Source organism: Sylvia atricapilla, chromosome 6 (assembly GCF_009819655.1).
Source record: "Sylvia atricapilla isolate bSylAtr1 chromosome 6, bSylAtr1.pri, whole genome shotgun sequence".
Lineage (NCBI taxonomy): Eukaryota > Metazoa > Chordata > Aves > Passeriformes > Sylviidae > Sylvia > Sylvia atricapilla.
Genome location: NC_089145.1, coordinates 39,875,609 through 39,891,425, shown reverse-complemented (window position 1 = coordinate 39,891,425; position 15,817 = coordinate 39,875,609). Strand labels below are relative to the sequence as shown.

Here is a 15,817-nt window from a genome sequence, read left to right as displayed (position 1 = left end):
CACCAGGGAAAAACAGGATGATCACAGTCTTTGAGAGTGGGAAAGTCAAAAAGCCACCAACACAAAATTCAGACAATTTTGGGGCTCTCACTCTTGATGGCCAGCTTAGCTGCACTTACACCCTGCCAAGCAAGCACTGCTGCAGCTGCAATCCCACAAAACTGAGCAGGAATTGGAGTGAGGAATTCTCTTGGGTCAGAGAAGGTGTTCAGACAGGTGAACACCACGTGTCATTCACACGTGAACAAGGTGCCACAGTGCCCCTTCATGCAAATGCATCCATCCCTGTACTGCTTCTTCCTATATGGGAAAGCAACTCCAGCCAGTCTGCCTGGCTGGTTCTTGGATCATTTTTCTGGAAATCTGCTCTTTTTCTCCTGCCTATACAACACAACCTGTCCTTCTTCCTCTCTTGCCCCACTTTGGAGGAGCTGGGTACGTACACACCAGCAAAGGGATGGGCTGCAACGTGGCCAGGAGGTGACCATGGAAGGGAAGGGAGATCAGAGGATGAAGCTGTGCTTACTGGAAGAGGAGACACAGGAAAGAAAGAGGGAGAACTGGTGGAACACACAGGCACAAAGACAAGAAGGGTCCAAGGGTAACTGAGCCTCTGCCTCACCTGTCACACAGTTCAGAGATGCTTTAGGGGTAGAAGTGACTCAGTCGAGTAGAGGGGACTGGAGTGGGAAGGAATAATTCTTGCATGTACATCTCAGCTTTGATTTCTTCTTTCTAGCTTGGTTTCACAGCAGGTGAGCATGTACAGACCAGGGGTCTGTGCTGTAATGGGGGTTGTATCTCTGCAATTTCCATGCCCAAGGCTCCTGCTCCCCTACAGAACCTCCACAGCTGCAGTGGGGCAAGGTCTCTGCAGAACTGCCCCTCTCTGCTGCACCTCACCCTTCTATCAAGTTAAAGCATGTGAGGAGCCTTATATAAACATCATCAGTTTTGCAAGAGGTTAGAAATCCTTTTCCTTCTCCAGGAATTCATATCTGCCCAAGGAAGAGGCTATAAACCTGTCATACAGCTTCAAGCCCAGCAAGGAGTGCAAAGGTGTGCCAAGGAGTGACAGAAAAATCATCCAACTTTCAGGAGAACAGGAAAAGCATAGAACCATCTCCCAGAGCATCTGGGTTCTAAAATCTCCACTGAAAAATCATTTCAGTCTGCCTCTGACAGAAGCTTGACGATGCAACTGGTTAGAAATGCCCTGTGAGCAATGAGCTCTTAAATCCAAACCAAACCAAGTCATTCTGTATCTTTAGATAAGGCTTATCACTCTCATGGGAGAAAAGTTGTCCTTCTGTGTTACCTGTTAGTTGACAACTCAGCTTCCAAGCAGCTTGCCAGCCCTGTGGCTCCCATTGCAATAATGCTACAAATAATTTAAGTGCTACCACTTTCGATCAAAATTTTAATGAGGCACTAAACCCACAAAAGGGGTTTTGTGTAACATAATTAAATAGAAAGGGCCTAAATAAACAGTACAACAAGTTACATTATAGTTGAAAACAGCTGGGAGGGAAAGAAAGGAACATTGAAGATGCATGATGTAAAAAGGCATTTCACAGAATGCAAACACTAAAACTTTTCAACACGCACAAAGAGTAAAACACTACGAGCACATGACTTCCCTTTGATTTGGAAGAATCTGTGTGGGGCACAGGGCATTTGTTTTGGTTTTTTTTTTTTTTTTTCCTTCTGCTAGTCAGCACAATGAAATATTTCACATGGGAACCCAAACAGTGTCAAAGAGAGCTATTTGTGCTTCGTAAAGAAATAAATACTGCAGGAAACAGGTAAAGTCAGTAGGAACATCTGGTTCAGTCAGGCCATGGGATGTCAGATCATGTCTCCAAAACGCTGGACAGTGCTGGGACTCAAAAAGAGTCTTGCAAACAATCAGCATTGTAACAAGTCTGTTTGGCTCAGGGCTGCAAGACACTTGTTTCATGCTCATGCCAACTCCTTGAATCCACTGCAAGTGGTGACATTCAGGCTGAGCCAACCAGCTCAGCATCCAATGCTCTCTGTCTGCATCAGCTATTTACAATATCATGTTTGTTCCACCCCTGTCAATATTTGATCCAAGAGCTGCAGAAGTTCTACAAACACAGGAAGGTTTCAATTTCACATTAAGGTAACACTGACAGTGGTGCTGCTGTATTGTGCAAGTCAGTGCACTGCTACTCCTTGAGAATGAAATTACTGGTAAACTTGGTTTTCATTTAATTTCCTCCCAGTCCTCTCAACAACCTTTCTCCAGAGCCATAGCTATTGCTGCAGTTCTGGGCTGGTGAAGGAAAAGTTTCTAAATTCATCTTGGTTTATCATTGGCAGGATCCCTTCTTCAATGGGGGTCAGGATGGGCTCCTCTTTTATAAAATCTGGATCAAAGTTGCTCACGTCATCTTTGGATTTCTGTCAAATGGAAAACACAAAGGAAAGACATGTCAAAAGTTTGTATCATCTGCTTGATCCTTGCTCTTCATCTGAGTGCATTGAACCACCACTTCCATAACCCAGGCTGAGCTGACTGAGAGCTTTTACTGGGCTTGGACTAAGAGCAGCTGCCCCCATAGAGCCTCTCAAAGAGCAAAGCCCTTCCCAGCCTCAGAAGGTTTCTGACAGGGAATTGCCTCTCAAATTTAACTGGCAGGAACTCTGGGGCTTCCCTGGCCAGATGTGGCAGGGCAGAGCACAGGAATCAGTCCCTCTCCCCAAGTGGCAGCACAGACCCCGTGCAGTTTTCAGCTGTGCTCCCAAATGGCTGACTCCACACAGTCTCTCCTTATCTGCAGAGTGTCTCAGCTGGGTTTTGGGGAGGGGGTGGAGGACACTCCTCCTAGTGCCAGCCATTAAACTTGCACAATACTGAATTATTGGGCCGTGGGAAGACAAATGGCTGGCCTCCAGGTGCTGGATTCCTTGCTGTGTGCCACAGAGTGGGGCTGTTTGAAATGCACACACACAAACTGGGTTTGTGGCACATTTTCATGAGGCGCGTGATTTTCCTGCACCCAGAGCAAGATATTTTATTGACATTGAGGTCAATAAATTTTATTGACATTGAAGTCTAACTTTCCCAGATTCTGCCCAGCTCATGGCAGACTGAGCAGGCTCCCTTAGTCTTTGATTCAGTCTAAGGGGCAACTCAAGATTCTGCTTTTGAGCTGTCACACCTCTCCAAGTTCAGGGAGCAAGATTGGGTGGACGATTGCCACTGAGAGCTTGCAGAGTGACCACAGCATGAGACAAGCCACCCCAGGCAGTAATTTGAAAGACAAGGAAGCCACAGCGACAACCGTGGAAAGGCTGCCCATGAAGTGCCTTCTCTCACAGAACATCCTTAGGGCTGTGTGGCACCAATGGGGACAGGGCCAGCACTGTGTCCTGTGCACCCTCTCTGCCACTAGAAGTACTCACTTCATGACAGTGAACATGGCAGTGGCCTGAGCACGGAGCACTGTGCTGGGTGCTGAACAGAGAGACAAGGGAGAGGCAGCCCTGCTGTGGAGGGGTAGGTGGAATGAGCAGGATGAGGATTACTTACCCTGTTTTATCTTTGGGGCAAGCCAAGGGGACTTGAGTGCCTAACCTGCCGCAGCTGCTTTTACAAATCTGCCTCTTTTCCCTGAGCTGCCTTTGAAAATCCACCTGGAGGGTAAAAGAGGTGGCTAACTAGGTGGCCAACCAGCAGCCAAGCCAGGCCCAGAGGCCTCACTTCCCTTCCTTCACCTCTCTCCTGTCCCACGGGAATAAACCTGCTTAGAGAGCCAAAACCCCCCAAGGGATGCCTTTCCCCCAGCCCTCCTCCCCACGTACAATCCGGGGTCTGAAGGGGGGCTCCATCTGCCGCTGGTTGAGCAGGTCCCAGTCCAGCTCCTTGAAGTAGGGGTGCCGCAGGATCGCGCCCTCGCCGCCCAGCCCGGGGCTGCCCAGCCGCATCGTGGGGTTCTTCGTCATGAACTGCAAAACAGAAAGGGCTGTTTGTTCCCTCCCATCCGGCACGGCCGCGGGAGAGGCACCCGTCAGCAGCCACACAAAAGCTTGTCCTCAGCTTTCCTGTTGAACCCAGTCGCTGGCCGGACTTCTCAAGTTCCTTGTAATGGAACCGCATGCAAGGAACTTGACTCGCTCCCCAGAGGAAGAGGTCGGGGTGTGTTTCTCCCCGGGCCTTTTGTTTTTGGTGAAATCCTTGATTACCACAGTAAGAAAGCTGAATTGCATCATTTGCAATATTACAAATATTGCCCAGTGTTTTTGGTCATTATTTGTTTCTGTATTAATTTCTCAGGAGTACAAGCTTGCTCTCAAATGCTGCCCAGCAGCCAGCAAGGCTTTGGCCAGGAATCAGTCCTGAGCTGTGCCTTTTTCCTAAACCTCTCCCTGCTGAAGCACTGCCAGATGCCTACACTTTCCTTCCTGTCATCTCAGGAAACAGAAGAAAATGGGCAAGGCTCTGGCTTTTGGAGCCCTCTGACCCTGAGCTGATGAGAGCAGGCAGGTGACCATCTCCTCTCTCGCTGCTGAAACACCAATTAAGGATTTCGTTTTGTAACATTTTTATTTTGCTGACAGCAAAAAGAAATCTCAAACCTCAGCCAAAGCACCCTGACTTGCCAGGGAGCAATTGGGAAAGCCATACATCACACAGATGGTGTGAGAGGGCCCTGCTGGGTGCCCTTTAGGTCCTGATGAAAATGATGAAGTGTGAGTGTTGTGAATATTCTTAAAGGGGAGGAGGAGAATTCTTTCCTCAGGAAGGAAAAGAGCTGGTTGGCTTGTTAATTTAGAATTACAGTTCTTGAAAATTCAGTAATAAACAATCTTTCCCCTTCCCTCGAGTATTTCCAATTCACTGGAGAAACCAGGTTATGTTTAAACTGGGAAAATAGCTGCTTTTATTTGCCTATTGAAACAGCAGCATAAAGCAAGCTGCACTCCGGTGGAGGTGTCCAGACGATTTCCTGGAAGATGAAAGAGCATTATGTTTAGCAAACAGCTGAACCAGCCAAACCAGACAATCGGTCACTGTTTCGGGAATGGCCAAGTCTGCTGCATCTCAGCAATGGGGAAATTAAAAGAAGGGGAGAGAACAACTTCATTCTGACTGCAGGAGCCTTTCACAAGGTACAAACTCTCCTAGGACAAGTGGATAAAAGGTCCAGTCATTCCTCATCTACAGAGAAGTTGGGGAGGAGAAAGATGACTGCCTGATTTATAGAATTCTCCCCAACACCCCATTCTGAGGCGGAGACTACAGGGACAAAGCAGATGGGGCATCTTTAGCTGACCCCTTGCAGGACCTCAGACTCTGCTGGCATCAACACAACCCCCTCAGCTCCACCCTGAGCCCTCTGAGGTCAGGTGCTACCACAGGATTTTCCAGCATTCCACCCAAAACAGCAGTAGGAAGAGCTGCCAGGTGCATCCAGATTTGTTCAAGGAGTCACCAAGCCGAGGTGGCTGCTGCAGCTGGGCTCTTCTCATGCTCCTCTGGACTCTTCAGTCTCTGGTGATGCAGCGTTTCCAGGGTCGGGCCCAAGGACCAGCAGAACTTCAGTGTCTCCTCAACCCTTCCAGCCTGTTCTTCTCCCTTTTCTACCAGCAGAACTTCAACACATTTTCTTTCCCGACATTTCTGTGGGACAGTGATATCCCCAGAAATAGCTTGGTTTCCAAACAAGAAATGGATCAAGCCAAAATCTCTGAGAGACCTGGTTCAGACAAGCCTTTGCAAGTCTTGGACTAGGCTTCTTTGTTTTGCAAAACAGACCAGAAACCTCCTGGCAGCCCTGTCTTTCTCCAGAAATTCATTCTTTGTCCCCACAGATGGGTATCTGCAGTTCACTAGCTCTCATTTGCATTGCTGGAACACCTAGAAAGCTCAAACAAGACCAGAGCTTGCTGGTGCACGAGTGGTATAGACCAAAACATTCCAAAAAGACAAGAAAAAAAAAGGAGAAACGATCTGGGAATACATCACATGTCTCCTGGCCCCTGCCCTACCACCACCTCCACTACATCAGGAATCTTCTGTTAAATGTGGAAAGGGAAAAAATAATCATGAAAGTAAATAAACTCTGAAAAGGACTGGCAACACACTTTTCTTGGGTTCCCATTCACGCCCAACCATATAAGACCAAAACCTGAACCCAACTGCCCATTTCCAGACCAGTTCAGAGCCCTGAGATATAAAAGTGTGTTTACATTCCTATTTGCTTGATGTATTCCATGTGATGCCAAAACTGCACCAAGCAAATGCACCCAATGCAACAAGTGAAGAGCCAACATAAATTCATTCTTGGCTGCTTAAAACACCCTTTCTGTTAGGACAATGAGGATTAGGCAAAGGCCATCCCTTAAGGTAGGCTGTTTTGAGGTCTGAGAAAGTAAAACAACATTCAAACCAACCCTGTTCCAACTCGAGTGGCCAGCCCCCATCTGTCCATTGGACCCAGAGACTGGGAAACCTCAGCTGGGTAACTCTAGGCACCATCCACCTAGAGGATTGGACAGGCATCCAATGAGTGCCTAAAGGAGGCGGGAGAAGAGTGAAGGATTCAAATTCATCCACTGCTGGAGCACATTGCCCTGGTTGGTTCCTGAAACTGATGCCAGGCTTCCACAAAACCCCTCTGAATTATTCCTTGCCTCCAACAGGAATGAGCTGACCTATGCTCAGTGCTGCTGCCTCTCTGGCTTTGTAAAAACAGGGCTGTGAAGCACAAGGGGCTGCAGCAACCCCACAGCATCATAACCCACACTGGAGAGGACTCTTAAGACTCTTTCCCAGGTACTGGGAGTGCCCAACACAGGCTAGCAGGACCTTGAAAGTGAATTACAGACCATGAACTCAACCAAGAGTATGAACACAACATAAGGAGGCTCTCCTTTCATGGCAGTCAAACTCACACTGGTCTGCTTCAGCAAAAATGTGTCACAGGCTGCCCAGAAAATGCCTCATCCCTGGAAGAACCCAAGATCAGGCTGGATGGGGCTCTGAGCAACATGGCACATGAAGCACAGCCCTGTACCCTGGGCAGTGCAGCACCATGCCAGGCTACCCAGCCTGTGCATACACACACACCTCTGCACCCAGGGACTGTGATGGAAAACCATGGGCTGGCCATGGCTGCTCCTCCCTTACATAAAATATCCTGGTGAATTTTGGAGGCTGCAGGTCCATCACAGTCTGGTGAAGGGGTGTGTTTCTCTGGGAAGAGGCTCCAGTCTTTATCTGGGCTGAAAAGCAGGAGTGCAAATGATAACTCCAACAGAGACAGCACTGATCTTCTGAACTGGAACAGTTGCCTGCTTTGCTGTTAGAGCTTTATAAAATGACAATTAAGTTGTTGAAGCCTGCTTCCACTAAAATGAAAAACAAAGGCTCTCAAACACTATTTGAATTCACCAGGAATCATTGCACTGACACAGAAATGGATGAATTTTCAGTTTGTGTTACTCAGTAGGCAGAAAAACCCAAAATACTCCAATGGCCTCTCAAAGACTCCAAAACCCATGAATCCTGCTTCCTCCCTGCCTTAGGCAGCGCTGACATTTCTCTGCTGCAGCAGGGCAGCATCTGGCAGACCATCTCATGCTGCCTCTGCTGTCTGATGGCACTCCAGCAAAGCAAAGAGCTCAAGATTTCTGAAAAACCTAATTCCACCTCTGAAATGAGTATCTGCAACCCATGCCTCTGTCCTGACCATGTGGGAGGCTCTTGTGCAGCAGGAGAGGTGAAGTGCTGAGACTGCACAGACACTGTCCTCTGCACACACAGGGGAATGGTTTTCAGAAGTGTAGCTCCTCTTCCCCATGATCCCCTTGGCTGCACTGAGAAACAGCTGGAAAACGTCTTATTAAGTGTTGGCTGTTCCTGGCATTCCTGGGAAGGCCAGAGTTTGACACTTGCTTCAGAGGTTTGCTTGCCCTCATTGTTCTCTCAAGGACAATCCTCCAGTGCAGGTGGTGAGAGACGTTCAGCAGAAAGGTTTTTTGTGGAAAGATGTCATCTGCTAATGCTTAATTATCTCTATTTTTCCACAATAACCATGAATGCAGCACAAACCTCAGCCTCTGGCACACAGATGAAGAAATGAAGAAACACAAAGAAAAAAAAATTAACAGTAACAACAACAAGGCAAACCAGAGACGTTCCTGAGCAAAAAGAACCCCAAATCCAAGATGCCTCCCAGCAAAACCAATAGTAACACTATCAAGCTCAAACCTGAACCGGGCTGTTGAGCCTTTGCTCTGTGACCACATCCAACCATGGGAAATTATCCCATTCCCAGGGTCAGGAGCCCCTTGGGAGCATCCTCAAACTGGGATCTTTTGGGCTACACCAGTTTGCTGAGCAGCAAACTGGAGCGAGGCTCTCCCTGACCTCAGCTAACCCTCCCAGCAGCATCACAGCCAAAACCAGCAGCTGGCATGAGCCAAAACCATGACTTCACAAGATCATTTGAAAACCTTTACTGAGAGAAAATGCAGCAAGCCATGACAAGAAATTAAAAGCTGTGGATTAGTTCATAGAGGGCCCGTGAAGTTACAAGGAAAAAATGCTGCCACAGCAGTGTCAGTGACTGGGGGAAATTTGCGTCAGCCCTGGGAGCTCAGCCTGCAGCAGGTGAGGGGGATCTGTGCTGGTCCTCCCCTTCACCCATGGCTCAGACCATGCTGAAAAAGGCCCCCAGGTCTCCTAGGACACTGGGCAAGGCTGTAGTGGTCTCTTCCAGTGCTGTTCACATGCAGCATTGCAACTTCTGTCTCAAGAGGTTGTCTGCAAATCAGTCTAACGGCCTGGGAGTCACTGCAGGGATGTTTGCATAAACCAGCAACATTTCCTTGCATTAATTTCCTTGAATTACAAGTCTCCTTTCTCAATTCTGGAATTACTGATTGGTTTTTACGTAACTGTTGTATGTGTTATTTGCATCAGGACAATTATTTTCATGAGTAATATCACAGATTACGTGAGATTGCATCACATTCTAGGAAAACATTAACAAGGCTCAATCCTGTCACAGGAGTGCTGCACTTCAGGAAGAGAAATACAACTTTCTGCTAAGCCAGTCCCTTCACACTGTCAGCCATCTGGACAAGAAAGAAATGATTCTTTCTTGTGCTAAAGGACCTTTCAGACACACCAGTTCCCACCAGGACTCCGGTGTATTCACCTTGTAAGAGAAAGCCTGTGTCCCAGCAGCTCATCTTTCAATCATAACCAGAGAGGAAGGATATTCCCAATCATACAGGCAGAGAACAGAGACTGAGGAAAATTCATCATTTTATTTTGCCAGGAGCCCAAGGGCAGCCTGTCCCAGACAGGATGGCAGTACCTCACTATCACCTCTTCTGCATCACACCCCATGCCTCACAGGGCCCCTACTCAAATTGTGGCAGTGTAACAATCAAGCCAGACTGTTAAAGGAATGGAAGATTTCCCTGTTCATGGTTTTAAAATTTGCCTGTTGGTGTTTCTCCTGTGTTGGTACCAAAGTGAAGAGCAGCAGCAGCACAGGTGATTAATGCTCCACAGTCTCTCCCCTCCAGTAATGAAGGAGAGCAGGAGATCAGGAGATACCCAAGGTGCTTCTCTTCATTAAGATTCATGAGCTAAACTAACAGGGCAGAAATTAACTGGAAAGGAAATAAGATTTCTCAAAGATCCATTTGATCTGAGACAAAAGGGAATCATTATATAAATAGAGCAATTACTCTAATTAAGGCTTCCCTCCATGAATCTCTCGACTGAATGCTGCAGCTGCTGAAAATGGTTTGGCTGCCTATTATGTAAGGCAAACAAACCCACGGTCTGGGGTGTCATTAGCCCTCAAACAAAGAAGAAAGATGGCTCTATGGCTCTGTCTGCTAATGCTTGTATTATTTTTAATGATTGGAAGCCAGGATTTTTTTTTTTTTTTAATAAAAATTTGAGCCAGAATTGTCTTCTGCTCTCCTGGGCAAAACTCCCATCAGCCTCCATCCCAGTCCTGCCAGGTGATGCTCACAAATGTGCCTCATTTCCCCATGCAAAAGCAATGCAGGGCTTGCACACACGAGTGGGTTACAGGAGGTGAGGGAGGGAGGCAGCACAGCCCAGTTTCACAGAAAGGTGTGGTCAGAGAGCTGTCCTGTGGAAGTCCTTGTACTCAGGGCAGCTCAGCCAGTGCCTGGCTGTGGATTTGAGCCAGGGACCTAGAAGCTGGAATCCTCCTGACCTTCCCTGAGCACTGTGCTGCTGAGAGCAGGCCTGGAGTCACCGTGGCTCACACAGAGGAATCAACTGCTAGAAGCCCTGATTCCTACCCGTGCAATTGGTTGTGGTGCTGAGCCAGGATGTGACCCCACAGGGTGTGGGTACCCCATACTGCAGTCCTGGCTACACAAAACTGGTGAAATCCTTCAGTGCAGACAAGGTCCAGCAAATACACTGCCAGGGTTCAGAAGTACAAGACTGCCCTGAAAGCATTTTAAGGAGAGGGGGGGAGGAAGAGACAGAGTGTGAGATATCTGTTATCTCCTTTTCCAGATAAAAAGGGGAAAGGAGGTGAAAATAAGTTTTCAGCCCAGCTCCCTAAAAGCCAGAAGACTGTAGCAATAAGCATGACAGCAGTCACATGTCCAGCCTGCCAGCCCCAGGCAAGAAGGACAAAATGTCAGTGCAGTGGGTATTAAGCAGATATATTTGATCTTGCTTTCCCCTGGTGCAGAAATGGCTGCTCAATGCTGCCCAGACAGAGCTTGAGGGAACAAGGATTAACTGGATTGCAAACAGTGCTGAGCAAGAAAATAGCAAAATAAACCAAGGTGGGCTGACTGGCAAAATAAACCCAGGTGAATAGAGCAACTCCCATGTGGGACAGACACATCTGGCTCCAGATCTCCCCACAGTGTAAAATGATGAGACTTTGCTGACTACCTCAATGAAATGCTGTCTGAATAGCTACAATCTTCCTGACTGTGCTAAAATCTATCTGTTTCCTTGCCTCTCTCCACTCATCAACAACTAACTCATCAGCACTAATGTAAAATAAAAAGGCCACAAGTATCAAGTGTACTGGCCCCTGAGGATAACTAGTGATTTTTGACACTTCTGCTTTTGGTACTTCCCTAGTGAGTAATAATAAGTAGATACTAACTTCAGTCAACGGCTATATGGAGTACTTGACAAAGTTTTTAGTCAGGATGACACCCCAGAAAACTGTGCTTTCAGAGCTGAGGAATCACCCCCACAGGGGTCACCAGCTGCAGGGGCTGCTCAGACAATATCAAAATCCTGCTGCTGGTTTTCAATTACCACAGTCAGACTATAGGTACAGCATGGGGAAATGCAGGTTCATGACTAAATCAACACATCAATCAGAGGAGCACAAACACAAGTCAAAATGAGCATCACACTTATTAACAGACTGGGAGCATGATCCTGCTCTCGTTTTAAGCAGGAGTAAAATCTCCCATGGGTTGCAGGGGAGAACAATTAATCCTTTTCTGATAGTCTTGTCAAGGGAATCTGTTACACAACCCTGGGTGGTCTATTTACATAGGGTCAAGTACAAAGGGGACTAAAGTGCCCTGAACAAACCTGTAAAGTCCAATTAAGAAAAAAGAAAATACTTCAAAGGAGCTTTTTTTGTAGTCCTGGTTATATTTCAAGTCTTTTAATTTTAAAGTTTCTGAAAAGACACAGCATGTCATAAAATTCAAAGCTGGAGGGACGAGTAAGACCTGAAGCCCTGAATAGCTCATTCAGTCAGAGTTTTGTTACTTCTATCACAGTGTGAAGACCTCCCAGTGAGATGGATTGGCCCCTTCTGCCAGGGGCTGCACAGCCAGAGCTGGCCCCATCATACAGCAATCCTTCCCAAATCCAGGTTGGACTCAGGTTCTCAAGGGAATCCTTAGGATGTGCCCCAAGACGATTTTAATGGACTTCACCAAACCCCTTTTATGGATCTGCAATATCAGTTTAGATATGGCAGAGCTGAGGAAGGAGTCTGGGCCACAAGTCTTAGGCCCAGACATGGGAATTGTTCCTTCCTGAGCACCAGGGAGTAAGGAGGAAAAAAAGATGGGGAAGACAATGTTGGCACAATGAATACACCTTCATTTTCCCCAATCCCTAGCAGGAAAGAAGAGGATGAGTCACATTTGACATTACAATAGGCTGGTTTAGGAGCTTTTTCTGAACTAAATCTGAGTTTGCATGCTGCAGATTTAAATGAGAAGCCAATTTCAGCCTGCTGGAAAGGGAATGGTAAAAGACCTAATGACTATTTAAAGATGAATTTAGCCTTGGCAAGCTCTATACAGATATCTGTAGTTTTCTTTCAGAGCGAATTATTCAGAAGCATGGGACTATCACTGTGGGGAAGATGAGCACTTGAGAAAGGTGTGATCAAACAACAGAAGAGATTAAAATCACTGGGGAAAGCTGTTTGCTCTTTGAGAATTAGGAGGAAAAGAGACAGCAGATTACATACAGGGATGTGCAAGCTCAGGCAAAAGAGGTAAGAAGGCAACCTGTGGTGGGGCACAGCCCTGTCACCTCACCACGGTGTGTTTATAGCAGAAATGGTCTAGGCAAGAGAGCTTTTAAAACTGCAGAACTCCTCCCCAGCTGGGAAACAATAGGCTCCAGAGCCCTGCTTTTGCAGCAGTGGCTGTGGAGCCAACCAGGAAATGCAAGATGAAAGCATTTCTGAAAAATAAAATAAAGGAAAAATGTGTACACAGATCCAGCACGGAGCTTCACAGGGAGATTTAAATATCAGCCTCATGCTGAAAGCCAAAGCTTAATCAAATTGTGCAAGAGAATTTATGGAGACTGCCAACTCTGAAGAGATGCCAAGAAGAATCATTTATTGGTATTTGAAGGCACTTTTAATATCTATCTGCCTTTTGTTAGCAGGCTCCTCAGCTCTGAGGATAAAGCAATAAGCTCATCCAGCTCCCTGTCTGATTTCAGTGGGTCCAGCAGCGTGCTGTCCCTTTTCCTTTTGAACTTTGCCTAAAAAATACAGCTGGTTCATTCAGAAACAAGTTAATTCTGTTTATTCCAGCACTGAATATGAAACAGATTATCTGCCTTTTTCTGTGACTTGGAAAGGAAGAACCTGGCTGAGATCTGCAGGATACAAATGCAAAGGGGAGACGCAACTTGTGCAGAGTGACACAAGGGCACTATCGGCATCAGCCTGCCTCTTTTCACTCCTTGGAGGCAGTTCAGGAGACCACAAACACTGGGGTTTGGTTGAGTCTACACGGGGGACAAACTGACTGCCCAGGACTTAGGGAAAAGGTGAGGCATGAAGGCAGCAGAAAGCACAGATGATATCAGTGATGTCCTGAGGGAAGAGGCACCTCTGTGGTATTAGCTGGTGACAGCCACTTCTGACCTCCCCCTGTCCAGAGGTGTTCAACTCCAAACAAATGCAGAGTAGGAGGAGTTCTCTGAAGAATAAACTTCTCCAAAGTCCAGGGGACATCACCCTCCTGCTGATGTCAGGGGCAAGCAGCTGCAGCAAGTAGGCAGCTGGGATCATCCACACCTCTCCTGAATTCAGACATCCTTGTCAGCAGTTTGGAAACAGCCCTTTCCCCTCCGCTCCTCTGACACAGGAGACTGTTTGCTTTGATTACTTTAAAAATCTGCCTCTAAGTCTTTCTGCTGTAAGAGCTCCATCCCTTTTCCTCCTCTCCTCATCAAGGCATTTTCAATTTGCCCACAAAGTGGTGGGGCCAGTCTGGTTCAGTACAAAGCATTCACCATCCACAAAGCCTTTCTGAAAATAGGGGGGTCCTCACCGAGGGTTTGGGCACTCAGGGTGGCACCCTTAGGGTGAGCAGCTCACTGCTCAGTGCTCACTTTGCTTTCTCTCCCTTAGGAAGCCCTTGGTCAAGTGTCTCAGGGAATTTCCTCTTTTATTTGTACGTGGACATTTCCAGTACTTCAAGGGAACTCATAAAAAAGAGGGAGAGGGACTTTTGACACAGGCAGATAGGGATAAGAGGAACAGTTTATAGCTGAGAGGAGAGATATAGACTAGCTATAAGGAAGAAATTCTTGACCATGGGGTGGTGAGGCACTGGCACAGGATATCCAGAGAAGTGTGAATTATTCCTAGAAGTGTTCAAGGCCAGGTTGGGCAGGGCTTGGAGCAACCTGGTCTGGTGAAAGGTTCCCCTACCCATGGCAGGAGGTTGGAACTGGATGGTGTCTGAAGTCTCTTCCAACTCAAACCATTCTGTGATCTCTCCAATCTTTTTTTCTCAGCCCATTATGGTAAATGCCTGCACAGCCTCAATCTCCAGGGACTCTGCTGAAGCTGTTATCCTGCATCCAGCCAAACTGGACTGCCCCATGCATCAGCCACATGGGACACGAGTAGCTCCTCAGCATTTCTTTGGAATGACAACCTGTACTCCCCAGGGAGTCCTGGATTCAACGCATACACACAAACACAGTAATAAAATTTCTCTCACTTTATTATCACTTAGGATTCCTGAAAAATGATGGGAAACACTGCTCCTTTTGAGGACAAGGAGGAACAGAGGAAGGTACCCTTCAAACACAGTTTTTCCTCAGTATCAGCTTCAAATTTAGGGAAGAAGAAAGTCACACACACACACACACTTTCCTAACTTCCACCAAACTAATTTCTATGTATGCACATGGGTACACACAGGAAATCCCAACTCCCTCACCTTGTGGTCTGGCAGCCACAAACAAGTCCACAAAACACAGCTCCCTGCTCCTGCTGGCCCACAGAGCACCATTATTGCTGCAGCTGGGGCTGAAGGACAGGACAGCCCCCTGGAGTTAACCTTACAGTGCAAAGGGGATTTTACACAATTCTGCAAGAACAAAATCTCAGTGGTATCTGGAGGGGGGAAAGGAGCACAGTGACACAAAGCAGGAGGGAGTTCACTCAACCAGACCATTTGCCTTGTGAGTCACTTCCAGACTGCTGTTTTCTAGAAACACAGATCAAGTTTTTCTTTTGCTTCCTTGGCACTGTAGTGCTGATGCAATTTTTCTCATGCCTGCCCTCAGCCAAGCTCCCCTACTTTCCTACCCCTCTCACTCCTCACACTAATCCAGGGGCATTTGTGCCCTGGATTAGGCACCTTCTCTTGGCACCTTCCCCTTTCCTTGTCTGGTGTTTATTTTTCACACAAAACCCACTTGGAGGTGGATATAACCACTTCTGCCCACTCTCTTAACTCCAGTAGTGTTTTTCTCAAAATGCGTGTCTTTACCCAGCTGGAGGAAGAACAAGCTTTAGTCTCTCTCATTGGTGTCCCCAAAATATAAAGCTACAGGCAAGGCTGCCTAAGCCTCACTTTTGGAGGTAGCATGTCAGCTAGGTCAGAAGTGTTTCAGAGCTCTCATTAAGACTGGGGGTTAGCAGAAAGATGTCAAAGATGATCCTTGGCTTTAGCAAACTCAGCTGTGACGGGAGTTTGGAAATCCAGGGTGCAGAAGGCAGAGCAGCACTAACACTTCCTTAGGGAGATGCTGCTTTCCAGCCCCTGCCATTACCAGGTTGTGAGGGTGAAAACATCTAAGCTGCAATTGCTCATCCAAATTTCCAAGCCTTTGGGCCAAGCATTGCTACCTGAGATCACCAGTGCACAGAGTGGCTCAAGAGGCTTAGCCCTTCTCTCCTCATTTGAAATCACGCTCGGGAAGCAAAATCCCTGCAGCTTTCCCTGGGGATTTGCTTCCCATTACACCATTGACTTCTGAGACCTGGTTTTCAGTGTGTCCCTCCATTCTCCCCTCAAATTAAGCTGC

The 15,817-nt window shown here is 47.2% G+C and overlaps 1 protein-coding gene across 1 annotated transcript in view; it reads right to left on the bottom strand.

The window, feature by feature from the left end:
- Positions 1-1,406: 1,406 nt before the first annotated feature.
- Positions 1,407-15,817, bottom strand: part of PRKCH (protein kinase C eta) — a 114,734-nt gene continuing 100,323 nt past the window's right edge. The window contains exons 13-14 of the mRNA XM_066321619.1: positions 3,832-3,975; positions 1,407-2,427 (exon numbers count right to left, since the gene is read on the bottom strand). Of these exons, the coding sequence (XP_066177716.1) occupies positions 2,281-2,427; positions 3,832-3,975 (291 nt within the window). The 3' untranslated portion in view covers positions 1,407-2,280. The remainder of the gene's footprint in view (positions 2,428-3,831; positions 3,976-15,817) is intronic.